The sequence below is a fragment of the Polistes fuscatus genome, unplaced genomic scaffold (genome assembly GCF_010416935.1).
Source record: "Polistes fuscatus isolate 324 unplaced genomic scaffold, CU_Pfus_HIC Scaffold2, whole genome shotgun sequence".
In the NCBI taxonomy this organism is placed as follows: Eukaryota; Metazoa; Arthropoda; class Insecta; order Hymenoptera; family Vespidae; genus Polistes; species Polistes fuscatus.
The window spans coordinates 13,716,226-13,733,559 of NW_025113096.1; the positions used below are offsets into that span (position 1 = coordinate 13,716,226).

At 32.4% G+C, this 17,334-nt stretch overlaps 1 protein-coding gene across 1 annotated transcript in view; it reads left to right on the top strand.

Moving 5' to 3' along the window:
- The first annotated feature begins 3,540 nt into the window (after positions 1 to 3,540).
- Positions 3,541 to 17,334, top strand: part of LOC122516913 — a 35,794-nt gene continuing 22,000 nt past the window's right edge. Inside the window, exons 1-2 of the mRNA XM_043635130.1 lie at positions 3,541 to 3,714; positions 4,638 to 4,919. Coding sequence (XP_043491065.1) covers positions 4,791 to 4,919 — 129 coding nt within the window. The 5' untranslated portion in view covers positions 3,541 to 3,714; positions 4,638 to 4,790. The remainder of the gene's footprint in view (positions 3,715 to 4,637; positions 4,920 to 17,334) is intronic.

Below are 17,334 nucleotides of genomic sequence, written 5' to 3' on the forward strand. Positions count from 1 at the left end.
AAGGATCATTTTTTCGTGTGCGTGTACGCGTACGCGTATGCGTGTGATAAGAGAGAACATCCAAGAACGATATTTAATAAGGTTCCTACATTCCAATTGGAAATCATATCATATAATCAAGGGAAGCATTCAGAAAGTTTTCTAACACGAAGTTAAGTTAAAGCAAACTTTAAGTTCTTATAGAAGGACGATCGATCTTTCAAGGAAGTCGAGAGAGAGAGCTATTGAAATCGCCGAGTTTTCGCCTCTATCGTTATCCGACATCAATGTCATCCTTCTCACGTAGAAAGAACGCATGAATGTCGATAAAGAAAGCTTGATGAAGATTAACGGAAAATTATTCGAAACTTTCATCGTGATTTTGCAAATGATCTATATATTTTATTTTTTTATTTTTTTGTTTTTTTCTTGTTTTTGTTTTTGTTTTTGATACGATCGGCAAGAAGAGCTCACTTCGAAATCGTTGACAGTTTTTGGATTTTATATCAAAAATAGAGATTAATTTTCATCGTAAAATAATTATTTTTATCTAAGTAAGAAAATCTTTAAACAAGAATAAATCGTTAATTTCTGTCAGGTTGAACTTCAAGGATACGTTTATAAATCAATTCTTTCGTATCGTATGCTTAGAAAGAAAATAAAGGGAACAATTGATTTAAAATTAAATGATTAATTGAATACTTTGAGAAATGTGTTACTTCACTCATGGAACGGAAATTAAGTATTCAACGTGTCAAGTGCAGGAGCGTTACAGATGCATTTTGTTAAGCTTAGTTTCTGGGATGTCGTAACGAGAAGAAACATTAGTGAAAGCTTTTATGTTAATTAAAACGATCAACTTTAGTTTAGATTAGATCTTCATTAGAAATAATTATAACTTTATTTTATATATTATGTTAATGTAATAACATTAATCATTTGATAACGAATCAGCAAGCAAATCAACATGAAAACAAAAACAACAAAAACATATATAATTATGTATTGAAACAAGTTGAATTATAAGAACAACGTCTCGATGATAAGCTCTTTTTTTTGAAAAACATAAACTCAACCTATCTAAATACATCGTTAGTAGTCTCGTGTACGTTTCTGTCAGCTTTTAGCAGCTTCACTGGCAGCAGGTTGTGCTGTCGAGCAGATTGAATGAACGAATTAAGTTTTCATTGCGACGATGTGTGGTACTCGAGGGACTCTTTCTATCTCTCTCTCTCTCTTTTTCATCCATGATATCACTATCTTTCTTTTTCTCTTTTTCTCTCTCTCTTTCTCTTTTACTCACACGTAGTATACTCGTCTCTTTTTTTCCATTCTCTCTTTTTCTATTTCTCTCTCTCTCTCTTTCTTTTTCTTTTGCTTTTTTTAACTTGTTGTACTTTTGTGTCTCTATTTTTCCATCTATCTTATATCTTCAAATGCCATGTTCAGCCCTGTATACTTGTATACTTGTCATCTTGTTTTATCTCCGTTTGATCGTTATAATTCTCCCACTACATCGTAGTACTTCTCTTTATTGAGGGACTTGACGGAAGGTCGTGAGGCGACCGCGATTATTGGCTGGGACAACAATTGCAAGGTTAAACGGAAGCACGAGCTCGTTTATCGTTTATGTGATTCATTTATAAGCGCAAATTGTTCAAAAAATTATTCTAAGCATAAAAGGATAATGTAACGAGATTTTGTAGGTAATATAAAAAGAAACGTATGAAGGATTAAAAATCTTTTTATCTTGCCATCCTATCTTTCTCCTGGTTGTTGAACAAGCAAATGTCCGCGAACTGGTTAAATTAGCGAGTATGCGGGAAAGCACTTAGAGAGAACATAGCTCGTACACGGTGAACGTTTCTAAAGTACTTACATATATACGCTCGAGCGTAAATCCAAAAATTCAATGTCCAAAGAGGATAGAATAGAAGGGAGAAAAAGAATTAAAGGAAAATTATTATTTTATATTCGTAACACAAACACATACATGCATGCATATATATACGTGAATTCACGCATATGCATATAAATATTTGCCCAACTTTCAATATTCGCAAACATGCATTTAATAAATTATCTAAGAAAAATTTATATGAACTACAAAAATAAAAAACAAAATTGCAGATAAAAATGTAACGTTATTTGGCAAGCACTATTATCGAGTAGGGCGAGTTTTTACATCAGTAGATCGATACAGGAATAAAGTTGCAAAAAGGAAACAAAATCATAATTCGACCTAGTTATTAAATACACATATTCTGTACGCATAGGTTTAATAAATTATTTAAAAACAAGATTATAGATAACTTACATTAGACTACAAGTTTGTATATACTAAACCAAAAAATTTTTTAGTCGTTCTAATGATACATAGGAAGATATTAAGGAAGTCATATTCTTAATCAATGCCCTGTAGTAGTCGATTTATCGAAAAACGAAATTAATATTTCTATATACAAAATGTTTCAGGTTTTCTCATACGAACGTTGTGAGTGTATTCTACTCAAAATGACGTATTGATTCTGACTCAAATACGTAACTCAAAAATGAGCACAAAAATATTATATAAACATAGATCATTTAAGGCTTTATTCAAAAGTTATAACATAAATTAAAAACTGTCTATTTGTGCTGTTAAAAATGTTGCCCGCCTACGCGAATACAAGTTTAATACCACTATTGTATATTGTTTTTGACATAACAAATTTCTTGTCGATTTCTATTAATTTCTGCAACAGCATTCTTAATTAATTTTACCATAACATCAAGTGTAGCTTTTTTAATTGCATAAAGTCCTTGTTTCATCTCACAAATAAAATTTTAGAGAAGCGAGGTCAGATGATTTGAACGCTCAAGCTATTGTTCAAAGAATATTACGTTGAATCATTTCAAGATAATAAACAACATATGCAAAATTATTAAACATCATCTTTGAGCAACACATTTAGATAATTTTACAACTTATATTATAGCTTTTGAATAAAGCTTTAAACACTATTTCTATCTTTTGAAATTTTCGGTTAACATTATTATCATTTGTTTAATCATTTTTCCTTCTTCGAAATCTTTCAGTCGAAATAGATATACGCAAAAAAATAACATTAGGGTGAATCCAAAGTTCGTGCATTTTTTGTTATTAATATTTCACTCGCATATAAAGTCATTGTATTGACTTCAAAAAATTGCACTATCTGAAACAATACAACAAACGCACGAACTTTAGGTTCATCCTAATATAAAATACCGTTAAAATGACCTATGTTCATATAATATATTGTTTTTTATTATATACATATATTTAAGCATAACAATACGCTCATAATGTGTTTGTCGGGAAAAAAACCTCAGATATCCCTTATATCAAAGCTTTTATTTTTTTCTTTCTGTAACACTAATACTAACTCTAATAGTGACTCTCTTATTTGAGAGTACGCATGAAGATAAGGGACGTGGGTTGAAGAGGTGATGGAGGTGGACGACGACGAGAAGGAGATGGAGATTGTGTGGGAAGAGAAGGAGGAGGAGGAGGTGGAAAGGATGGAGGGGAGGAGGGGAGGAAACGAACAGAGGACCAGCAGAAGCTCGACCGGGATCGTCAGAGTGCCCTCCGACTTGGCCGCGCACGCATCCCTCCTCTGCCAAGAGCAACGATATCGAGTCGATATCGTGAGAGCGCGCGCGTTGACAACCGCTACGAAGAAGAAGATACCCCAAGAACGTCAACGAGAGGTAGAAAGAGAGAAAGAGAGAGAGAGAGAGAGAGAGAGAGAGAGAAAGAAAAAGAGAGAAAGAAAGAGAGAAAACTACTTTCGAAGTTTCGAAAGTTCGCGCATTCTTTCGGTGAAGGATCGAGATACGGTTACGACAACGATAACGATAATCAAAACCACTACGAAGAGAAGAACGAAGATTAAGAAGATTAAGGAAAAGAAAGAGGAGAGAAATGAAAGAATCATTCTTCGAAGAATATTCACTTTTATTCAACTACCTGGTATTTCGGAAGATCGAGGAATAACATTTAATTGGTATCGATTTGTCTCCCGTAATTGAAAAACAAAAAAAATAAAATAGAATAAAAAGGAAAGAAAATAAAGGAGCACAAAAGCACAAGGGGATCTATATATTATACTTCATCATTCAGATTGTAATATGCTTATTGTTATGAGCGTATGAATGGTGTGTTGTTGGTGAAGTTTCAAGAGTATAAAGTGTCCGTCGATCGGTCGTCGACTAATATTTATCGTCAATCGATCGAAGAAATATAAGAATAAAAAAGACAAAAAAGAAAGAAGAGATTAATAGGATCAAGAAGTCGCGTGATAACGGAAGATAAAGATCGGAATCATCGTGAGAAGATTTTTCGCGCGATGCGCCGCTGAACGACGATGCCTGCCGAGATATAAATATAAAAAATCGCAGAGTACACTGAAATATATATATATACGTGCGTTATACGAGATTAAATTTTCCCCTAGGATGTATCTTTGATAATACTTGTACCAATATATAGTCATCTCTTTTTTTCTTTCTCCTTTTCTCTCTCTTTCTCTCTCTCTCTCTCTCTCTTTCTCTCTCTCTCCTTTTCTCCGTCTTTATCCGTCTCTTAATTTTCGTTGAACGATTATTAAAGAAGAAGGAGAATATTTTGTTAGAGATAAATAAGGTCATCTCGCGTACTCGATATCTGGAGAAGAATAGAAATCTTCATCGGAATAGTGTTGTACACCGGACCGGAACAAGTCCTTGGCTTTCAGAAACTTGAGAATAACGTTGTGCGAACGTTGACGATATAACACGCGCGAACAATGAAGTGGTACTACCTAGTGCTGGCACTGATCGCTGTAACCAGGGCCGACAATGCGGTCCAAACGACGGAGTATACGAATTTCAACTGTCCCGAACTCAATTCTCAAGAGGAGATCGATCTCGATAAGGTTAGTTCGTCGATTTATCACAATTTAGTTATTTTTTATTATTATTATTATTAGATAATAAATATACTTAATTTTATAGAAATTAATTATAATCAAAATTAATATAAACAAAAATGAAAGTTATTATTTTAAACATAAATACTGAGTTTAATCTGAATCTGAGTCTTATGACTGAGTTTAATTGATGTTCGTCTTGATCACACAGGTCATCATTTTAAAATGAATTTACTTTTTGTTTTTTTTTTTTCTTTTTTATTGTTTTCGTTTTTTCTCATGTTTATGTGCAAGCACATGAACGCGTTGGGGAGACAGATTTCAACGATATTCTCTTGTAATTTCACGAATGAAAATATACGCGCTCTCGCGCAATTTTTCCAAGAGACCGAATTACGATTTTCATGGGTATGGGTTGAAGGAAGAGAATGAGAGAGAGCATAGGGTAAATGGTTATGGTTCGTGTAATATCCATAATGAACGGCCTGTGATTCAATCTTTCTTTCCCTTTCTATCTCTCTCTCCCTCTCTCCCACTCTTATTTTTTCTGTTTTTTTTATCAACAGTTGCTCGCGTTTATCACGTTTCGAGCAAACAAAAATATACGAGGGGTTGGTGAGACGATGTTCGGACGATTAAAGTTGTAAATTGTAAATGTCGCCTTTATGAGCTGGATAAAAGCTTGCGGAATAATGGAACTCTTTACTTTTTTTTTGTTTTTGTAATACGTTCGTTGGTCAAATTTCGAAGAATTTTCAATTTGTATTCATGAAAAATCTTTCTTTCTCTCTCTCTCTCTCTCTTTCTCTCTTCATATACATATATATTACATATATTTCGTACACGTACGTATATATACATGTATGTATTATTTTTTAATAGAAAAATAAAAAATCAAGGAGAAATTCGAAACGATCGAAGAGATAAGTTCGATAAGCGTTAGAGGTGGGTCACGTAATGGCTCGGAGTTGGCCGAAGCTTAAAGTATCGTTAATTCAAAACAATTACGAGTTCCTGGCACGCTGCCTCGGCGAAGTTGTCGAGTCCAGAGAGAGTGTGAGAGATAGAAAGAGAAAGAAAAAGATAGACAGACAAACAGAAAGAGAGTGAGAGAGAGAGAGAGAGAGAGAAAGATAGGAGCTGGTTTATAGTCGTTAAATATAAAGTTAAGTTAACTGATGGATATAATTCGAATAAAATAAAATGTTCGTTTATAGAAAATCGCATACGTTTTGACCAAGCAAGCTATTTGACATTTTCCTATATGCTCTACATATGCATGACTATCTAATGTCCCTTGAGAGATTTATGAGAAATCGTCGAGTTGGATTTCAAGCTTAGAAAACAATTTCCGTGTGTCTTGCTTGCATTGGTAATCATCTGCCAGGGTAAATCTCGTTTCCTTTAAGAATTTCTTTAATGTCAACGTTGAAATATTATATTTTGTTGAAATAAGTGAAATAGAAAAATATTACGAGAGAGAGAGAGAGAGAGAGACAGACAGAGACAGAGCATGACGAATATTTACCAAATTAATTATTACCAATATAATATTTACCAATTTAATTAACCTAGGACTAATTAATATTTTTTCGTCGTTAACAAATGTCTCATATTCGATAGGGTTATTCAATTTTTTTTCTTTTGGTTTCTTTTTTAATTCATAGGAGATTAATTTGTATGTTTTCTAATGGTCATATATTTAATTGAGTTTCTTGATTTTTTTTTGGGTGAGTTAATTGACCTAAAATTGACTAATATTATTTCATTGTTTAAAAATGTCTCATATTTGGTTGGATTATCTTGATATCTTTTTTTTATTTCTGATTTATTTCACCTTAGATTTGATTTAATTCATCTAATACCAATTTAACATTTGTTCGTCGTTTTGAAAATTGCCATTTATTTACATAATTACGGTAATGCAATGTCTAATATCGTGACATTATTTCGTTGGTCGATTGTTCGTAAATTTCGATCGTAGTTTCATCCATATTATTATTATTATAATGGAACATCGTCGGGTATAAAAGGAAGATGAATCATACGAGATAGATGGAGATCGTGCTCGACGTCTACCAAGGGAGAGAAAGAGAGAGAGAAAGAGAGAATTCGGCTTGACAACGCCAGTTGTCAAGCCGGTTACATCGCGGAGTTCGTCGAGGCTTAATAGTACTTCCTATTATTCGAAGTTTCGAAACGTGCAAGGTGGATAATCGAAGGTAGAAGTACATCGAATACTGTACCGATATATACGTATACTCGTAGTCACGTTTAGAATGTGCATAGAATTTAACATGGAACGTAGAATTCGATAATAGTAAACTTCCGTTATCGATTCGATAAAATTTCGCGCTAGTTGAAGGGTAGGGGGACGAGGAACGGATAAGAGGGGAGGATCTTGGGGGCTTAGGGAGTTGGTTTTACTGTAACCAAAAATTTCACCAAGATTTTTTTTTTCCCTTTTCTCAATTTTGTGTCTACCCGTTGATTTTAAAATATTTTTTCTTTTTCACACTTTTATCGTGAGATCTCATTTCTCTTTCGTTCAAGTACCATCAAGTCTTTCTCTTTCTCTCCACCTGAAATTTCCCTGCTTGGTGATAAACCGTAAACACTTTGCATCTCACGTCTTTTACCCTTTAGTTTCGTTCTTTTTTTTTTTCCTTTCTTTATTTCTTACCCTCCATCACTGGTGTTCTCTTGCTTGTTGAAAAGAAAAAAGGGTAAGAAAATACGAAAAGCGAAACGAGTCGTGTGTCGAGTTGGTATAGAGAAACGAAGTGGTAGGACCTTTTCCACGTTCCGTTTCCTTCTTGTTTTCCATATAGCTGACTTCTCGATTAGCATAAGCTTCGCTTAAAATCCATGCGCTGAATATAAAGCGAGTCGAGACGTTGTCGTTGTTACTAGTTGAAGTTATGGGCAAGCTGTTGCGAGGGTTGCAGCTGCGTATCTCTCTCTCTCTCTCTCTCTCTCTCTCTTTCCATCTCTTTTTCTTTTTATTTTTCATCTTGTTACACTTGCGATTAAAGAGAGAAAAATAACCGGGGTAACAATTTCATTGTAATTTGTGTCCATTGATGAATAACCCGAAGATATACAATACTTATTTTATTATTGCGAATATGATTGTCTTAACGATATTACGTAGAAACATTTTTATTGAGAGTAGGTTGGGAAAGAAAAGTTGGATTTTTTTTTAGCTACAATTTTTCCGCTTCGCTTGAAGATTTACGTGGCTATCGGGATGGAATTTATGAACAGTCTCCTTTTCGTCTTGAATCTTTCCGTGATCTTGAACTTCCGTTTTGGCTGGACTCACACAACTCCGCGTCGTCCTCGTCCTCTCGTCCTCGTTTTAGTTGTAGATATCGCAAATCGTAGATATACAGTCGATTTTTTTTGTTTCTTTTTATCCCAACCATAGATTTTTCCACCTTTCGTATAAAATATAGCGACATTTTATGGTCCATTTGACGATAATATGACAACGATTGGTGTTATACTCGTAAAATATCTTCGTTGTGGAAACGTTTAAGTTTTTTAGATTATACTCTTCACATTCGTTATTAATCAGTTATAATATAATCATTTTATATCGTAGGTTTATACATTAAACGTAGCAATTAATTCAGTGTCGTGATATTAAATTCATTGCATCAAAATTATTATATTTTTTTCCTCCAGGAATTAATGTAACAAATTATGTACAATCATTTGAAAAGATGCAGAGAAGAGCTAATCAAGTATTACATAGAAAAAGAAATAATTGTATTTTTACTATATTTTACGTAGATGCGAATACCCTTGCGAGATCAATTTTTGATCATTTAAATAAAACGTTCTCCTGTAATACAATTGATATCACTTCAAAAGTTTAATAATACGTAGATGCGAATACCCTTGCGAGATCAATTTTTGATCATTTAAATAAAACGTTCTTCTGTAATACAATTGATATCACTTTAGAAGTTGAATAAATTTTAAAATACGTTTATTTATAAAAGAATTTGAAAACAATGCATTACAAGCATATATCAATTATTTAAAATTAACAGTAGTAATACGAATACTCTTATGACTCGCTACATACATATATATATATGTATATGTTACCGTGAAAGATCGAAATTGGATTCACATGGTCGCTTCGTATATGTATTATTGTATTAATGCATAAGAATAAACCCAAATATTCGATCTGTCACCAATGTATTTGGTATATGTTGACAAGTGATCATATGAATCTTGACATTCTTCAATTTCAGTCTTTCACGGTAACATATATAAATGAATTAATTAAAATAATCAATGAAGTTCAAGTAGAAATCATGGTGCTATAAATCGAGCAACGAGCACTCTGTTCGTTGCACTCTGATCGAAATCGTCGTTTAGATAATCAAAGGGAAATTCTACAAGTTTCTCAGTATTCGTAACAGTGCATACATATAGATAGATTGATATATACACATACGATAGGTGCGTACGAAGTCATCGACCGATAGATTACCATTTACATAACATAGAAGGCAGGCTAACGATCGAAATCGGATTTGTCGATGACGAGATGGCTGTCAAGTTGAAAGACGTCCTTCTTTTTCTCTTTAACCATCCGATAAATGACCTCATTAGCTTTTTTTTTCTTTTTCTTTCCGAAGAGCCTATCAATCAAAGGTTCTTTTAAAAACAATTTTTTTTCTCTATCAGACTTTCTCAATTATCTCATAACTCGACAAAGGCATCAGACGGTTAATGAAATATTTTATTAACATCTATTCTTTTAATTTATAATATAGAAAAAAGAAGAAAGAGAGAGGAAGAGAGAGAGAGAGAGAGAGAGAACGATAGTATCAGTAATCGATGAAAGGTATCCGGAGTTCTCTCGTTTCGAAGCGTCAGGAAAAAAGGTAGACGGATAACGTCATCAGGCGTCCGAATGAAATTCATCGAGGAATATAAAATTTTACGATGGCGAAAGGAATCAGGACACCTTCTACGTCCGACTTCTTCAATACGAACGTTCGTCTCTAAAGTCGATTTTTGTAGGGAAGAAAATGAAAGAGGAGGTGATAGCTTTCAATTCTCACCCCTCGACCAACTCCCCCTTCTCCCTCTTTTTTTCTCTTTCTTTCTTTCTTTCTTTTCCCTTTTTCTATTTTCCTTCTCGTTGGGAGGCAAAGAAAGTTCTTTCGTATTTTCGAGATAATGGTTATCTTAGTAAAAGAAGAACAGCAGGAAAGAAAAAGGAAAAAAGGAGAAGAAGAAGAAGAAGAAGGAAAAAAAGAAAAGTCATGAGGTTTCTTCTTTTTCCTAGATTTTAGATTAGAAAAGAGAAACCAAAACCAATGCGATTTTTCTTCGATCCATCATCCTTTTACCAGACAACTGTATAAAAATTCTTCTCTTTTCATCGTTTTAACTCTAAGCTCACCGTTTTATCATTTCTCTATTTCTATCTCTGTTATACATTTTTCTATAATCTACTAGTTCTCGAAACTGAGCTTCACGAGTAACGAGCTCGCGAATTAACAGGGTTTCACAATGAAACGAGAAGTTTTACCTGAATAGCGGCAGTTGCAGTAGCATCCTACCTAAAGTGTATCTCATTCCTATCGCATGAGTTTTTTTCTATTTCCTATCCTATATACCCATTAAATACCTAACGAGTTTTTATGTTTAAATCAAATCTACATATGTGTAATATGTTAAAAAAGAAAAATATAAAAAATTATGCTACAAAAATGTAGTAAACGAACTCTCGCGATAAATTTTATATTTTTTAAACTTACTTTTTTAATTATATATTATAATATATGTTTGTTGGTTATGATTTTTACTTTAATCTAACAAAATGTATAAAGTGAAATTTTATATAAATTTTAATGCAACTTTTCAACTAATTTAATATTAAAAAAGAGATAGAAAACGTCTGTGAATAGATATTTTTTATATAAAAAATATTATATATACAGAATGTATCAGCTATAAAGGAGGCTACCTAAATATTTTCTTTGTTGTTAATGATATAAATAATATTTACAACATACCTTGTTTGATTTCAAAAGAGGTGTATCATTGGAAAATATTTTCTTGTAAGGTAATATTTTTATTAATTTTATCAGGGTTATTGATATTTTTTATCCTATAAGCGTTTATTTTTATATATTGTACCTTACAACGGGTAAAAAATGTATTAAAGTATACCTGTATCATAACTTACAAATGATCTTGAACATCATAAGTCTTAAAACAAAGAAATACACATTTTCTGTTTCCGAATTTACAATAAGTGCAGTAGAAGCAGATATTGAAAAAAAATCGAATGATATTTTTTTATATTTAATGTATTACTTCCATTTATTTGAAGTATGTAATTCTATCTTATTTCATATTTAAACAGGTCAGTATAGTTATTTCTGAGTTTAGCAACTAATCATTTCACGAATTAACGGATTTGACAGAGTAACGCTAAACATATATATACTATATTACATTATATTATATCCGCACGTTTAATAAATTTTCCTCCTCCTCGTGTATGTATTCAAAACACGGAGAAAATTAATTTCGAGGTATCTCTAATGGTTTCGATGAAAACAGAATGTAACGCTTTACGTGGCTCGTCCCGCATAATCACAATGTTAAGTTCATTTCCGGAGTTGAGGGAAAACTAGACGACGCGTAAGCGCGTAATTACGACATTAAGCAATTAAATTTCAATAAGAGGATTCCTTCTCGCGTGACGAGAAGCCGGCATCGTCCACCACGTGTACGGTTACGAAATAACAAGCTGACAGAACGATGTTGCATCTCTGTATCTTCCAAACCGTGAAGATGCCAAAAGAAACAAAAGAAAAGAAGAGAAAAGAGACTAATAAATAAAACAGAAGAAAGAAGAAAAGATATAAAGATCGAAACTTACGAAACGAGTTTTAAAAAGTTTTCTTTCGGGGTCTAGTCATAAGGGTGCTCGTATGTAAATCACAACTGAAAGTGAGAGAAATAAAGGGAGATCTTTTTTTCTCTCTCTTATCGTGATTCCAAAGAAGGATATTGTGCAAAAAAAAAGAGAAAAGAAAAAAGAAAGGACAAATAAATGATCGATGAAACTTTTCACTAGAAACTAGAGCTGTTGGTTGCGGAGTTTGAAAAGGATTTTATCTCATGTGAGTTCAAGATTTCTCTATTTTTCTCGCTCACTCACCTATTCTCGTTTCTCTCACTCTCTTTCTCTCTTTTGTAAATGCGACGGTGCAAGAGGAGGGATTGAAAATATCTTCGGTAAAGAACGACAGAATATTTCTGCATCTTCACAGCTCGAGAAAAACTACGTTCGCAAAGTTAAAGGTCACCGATGTCATGAGTATATACATATTATACAGGTAAACGTGAAATATATAAAGTAATATGTAAACGTATATTATGTACGTACACGTACATCATAGGTAGATACCACATCTGTTCGTACACGTCGAAACTTGCGGTAACATACGTATGTGTAGGAACTTTTGTGTTTTGAAACTAGTCGATTTTTCTATTGATTTATATGATTAATAAGGAAGAGAAAGAGAGAAAGTGAGATAGAAAGATGTCGCGAAAATATTTGTCAAATCTTGTAAACCAAACCAAGTCATTGAAATTCTCTTATAGTTTTTTGTTTTAATTAACTCAACAAAATGTATATATATATATATATATATATATATATATATACGTTACCAACGAAGGAACGAATTTTGAAATAGAAGTGCAGAAGCGAAAGAAGAAACGATAAAATTGAGTAAAAGATAAACGTATGATTCAAAATTTTTCAATGAAAGTATTTTGACAAGCTAGTTGCATTATTGGTGATGCAGCTGAACTGTATGTATCCAAGCTAGATGAAATGCTTCGAACTTTTTGATTTTAATTTTCTATGGAGTTTTGCGAGACTCGATTTTGAATCCTTTCTCTCGAGAATTTGGGTTTAGGAAAGCATTGAAGGAAAAAAAAAAGATGAATGAATAGATAGATAGATAGATAGTCTTCTATATTTCTTTATTTTTTTTCCTTTCTTTTTTCTTTTTTTATTTTGTTACTTCCATAATAATCCCATCTAGTCATAGAATTTTCGCAGTTTCATTTCTTCGTTGACGACTTAATTTACATATTCAAGATCTTTGTAATACGAGGAGATTTTATTTAGCGAAGAAAAAAGAGAAAAAGAAAGACCAAACTATATAAAAAAAAAAAAAAATTATTGCGAGTACCGAATTTTTTACATTTTGTTCAGTTATTCTTACAAGCGAAACACGTTTTACGGATTAATTCTACCGGAAGTACGATAATAAAAGAGAAATCGATTTAAGGATTAAACAATAACAATAACAGTAACAATAACAGTATGATGTAGTAGTAATATCTGGGGAAGGCGAAAGTAAAAAAAGAAAATTTAAAAAAAATACAATACATATAAACGCTAATTACGAAAGCGAATTTATAATCAACGCCATACAACCGGAAGAGATTTAATGGCAAATTTGCATCGATTTTCGAGCCGTAATTTATCCCACTCGCGAGCAGTCGTAAATTAGCTCGATATTCATAGTCACAGTTTTCGTTATGTAGTAGAATAATCGAAACGTAGGTACGTATGTTCAATATTTTGACAAAACTTCCATTCGGGATTTATATTAGAAATCTTGAGAGATTTATCACTTTAATGTGTTTCATAATATGCGAGTCACCGGCACGTGTTTCGTACGTGTATATATAATAATATATTTTGGGAAGATTCAAAATGAACGTAGTAAAATAAAATTAATCGATGAGGAAAATTTCGTCGTACGAGGACTCTGAATTATGTTAATCGGCCACATTGTTTTAGCTTCCATTAATCGCACTGGTAGTAACCATTTTGTTGTCCCTGGATTCATGAAAATATATTAACATGTACGTTTTCGAGTATCGTTTTCATCGTCGTCGTCGTCGTCGTCGTCGTCGTCGTCGTTGTTATTGTTGTTGTTGTTGTTGTTATTGTTGTTATTATTACAGTAATTACTATAACACATCACGAGAATCCAACAAGTTACAACTGGTACAATTAGTGACCACTCGAGATTGAATTAGTAATTAAACGGCAACACGTTGGATAGCGTCGGTTGCCATTACGCTTATTTGTTGTGCAGATGCTTTTGCCAATCTGTTTAGGGATTCATTAAGGAAGGAGACGTTTAACTTTACCGAATCTCGGCTTACTCTCGACAAATTTCCCATCCGCAATCAATTCTGTTTCATTACTTACGCAACGGCCATCAACCTTGGCTAAAAGCAAAGCTCGTAAAACGATACTTGATATTTGTGTTTGTGCGCTCGCGTGTATGTGCGTATATGATGAATGTTTGGCTGAGAGTGGTCCTTTCAAATTGCGAACGATAAGTAAATTTTACTTGAAACTCTATCGACTATAGGCATGTACCTAGTTTAGTGGCTTTATCATTGGCTTAAAAAAAAAAAAGAAAAAAGTAAAAGGAACACACAAAATGTGAGTACCTATAAATATTTAAATTTTCACTTGAGAATATAAATTGAATGATGAAAGGGATATAAAACAAAGAAATCTTCATCTCGAGAGCGATTGAACAACGTATATATAAGCTCTTTGTTATATTTATCGTTGAAAATTCTAAATGATTAATAGTATTCTATGTAGGAAGAGACGACATATCGTATTCGTAGCTATTTATTATCGTGATTTATTTTAAGCTCGTAATTAAAAAACTACGAGACCAAGTTGAAAAGGGAATTCGAAATAGAATAGAATAAGAAAAAATATAGCAAAGAAAAGGAAGAAGAGGAGGAGGATGAGGAAGAGTAGAAAAGCTTACCAACGACGAACAATGCGGTGAAAGAGAAATGTTGCTTCGATATCCGGTCCATATCCGTGGATCATGGAAAAAGGTCGAAGGGAGGATGGAAAAGGAAGCTCCGGGGACGTGGGTAATACGCTAGGTGGCAAAGGTTAAGGAATAAGAAGAATACAAAATATAAAATGAAAAGGAAAATCCTAAAGAAATGGGAAGAACGCGTTCGTGAGAAATTAGAAAGCTCGTCTTTTAAGCTTGCGTGGTGCTTTTCGAGCACTACGGTGTACGTGCACGGAAGAACTATGAGAAAAAGAAAGAAATAAAGAGAGAGAGAGAGAGAGAAAAAGAAAGAATTATTCTAATGAATGAGAGTAATAAGTGTAGTTAAATATTATCGTACAGAATAATTTACATAAAATTAATGCCTTTTTAAAATTTTTTTTTTTTAATATTTATGAATAACGCTATTAACACTATTAATATTTATAATATTGTTTTGTTAATATTACTAAATAATAATTTTATTACCTATTATTCAATATTATTAAAAAATATATGTAAGAGGGTTGAAAAGTTTTATATCTATAACCGTAGGAACAATTTTTTGTTCGATCAAACTTACTTATAGTTAAAAAAGTTTAGTTGAGCCTTCAGACTTTTTAATCCAGCGCCTCGTATATTATATTAATTATAAAAATATAATATATTGTGTGTATATTAATTAGAATTTTCCTTATGGATAGGGGATAGAATATATTCATAGTATCCTCGTGCTTGTCGTAAAAGGCGACTAATAGGGTTTGAGTATTGGCTTGACAATCACACTTCGCAAAAATCCACTCGTTTAAGTAAACTTCTGGAAGAAAAATCAGAGAAGTGAAGATAAATATAAAAATGGAAGTTTACGAGAAGATATTAATACAAAGAAAAAAAAAATGTCAAATTTAAAAAACGAAATATTATTTTTAGAATTGATATATTTTATATTATTAATAAATATATTTAAATGTGATTATTTGTAATACCTTATAATATTATTATATTGGTAACACAATAATCAAACGAATAGCCAATATTCGACATATTCAGCCATACATTCAAGGAAAACAAGATTTTCAGCATTGAATTCAAAGGTAATGCAATCTCTTATAGATACTGTATATTATGTAAGTCGGAATACATTGTTACTAGTTCCATTCTTGTCTAAATAAATACATAAAGAATAAAGTTAGTTTGATAGGAATCAGCTTGTATGATATTATATAGTTACTGTAACTTTAAGTCAAAGTGGGTCGTATCGAGCGAGGATGAAAATAAGTTTTCCTTCTGACGTCATGTATATTTCGCGTACATGCAAAATATTACCCCTTTTCGTGCATACGAAACGACGTTCATAGTTGGAGCTAACGCAAATCGATTTCGGAAATTTGTATCAGCCTTTGACGACCTGCTTTGCTTTTTGATAAACTCGTACCAGTTTTCTTTTTCTTTTTTAATAATTCCCAGTCATTTTCATTGCAGAGTAATTTTCTTCACAGAATTATTTTCTTTGATCTTGACGCAATGCAACATTCTGAAAAATCGATGGTAATTCTATTACTGGCAAATGATTAAATCGCCAAAGAAAAATATTGGAAATTTAATTGTATCTACAAATCATTATCAGTTTGTTCACGTTGATTTCATTAATTATCCATAAATTTGGACATTCACGAAAAGCATCAGGTGGAATTTGTAATCGTTGGAAATCGCATTTCGAATGCGATTGATTCTCAATGAAGGAATTGCAGTAGTTTCGGAATAATTTGCATCGTGGCAGCCAATTAAATTATCTAATTAGCATAGGATTTAGTAAGGAATGAGATAGTTGGTCTACTCAATCCCAAACTTAATCCATGACTAAGCTTTATTGATTACGTTCTCATATATTCTATTTGTGGAAAGAGTATCGTTTATCTGCCTTTTACTCTTTCTTTCTTTCTTTCTTTCTCTCTCTCTTCTTTTTTCTACTTTATAGTGAGTTAGCAACAGAAAAAATAAAAAGAATCCATCTTTGTTTGATCCACGTTCCACAATTTTACAATGTCCATTCGCTGTCCGTTTTCCTACGGACTGAGTGAGCTTTAAAAGTTAAAAACGTAACTTTACACTGATATCACTGCTTCCATGCTGGTAATTAATTCATATTATGATAATGACATGTAAAGAAAAACGTCAAAGAGACGCTCAAAATTAGATGTTAAGATTAAAATACCCTTAGTAACGTATATATGAAATTAAATGAAATATCGTATAGTGTATTTTATTTAAATACATCGTTTTAGATTGTCCATGAAAATATATTTTCTAAAAATAACCTTTATCGGATAAAACCGTAAATAGACTTTTAAAAATAATTTTTCGTGAGAAAACTTTTTATGATAGAGAGAAAATTTCCATTTGATAGTATCAACTGTTGCATCTTCGCGTCCATCGATTCAGAATAAGATAGGATTAAAAAGAGGAAAGAAAATAAGATAAAAAGGTAGAAGAAAATATGGAAAGTACCGTGCTTTGGAAGCGAGGTCTAGGAA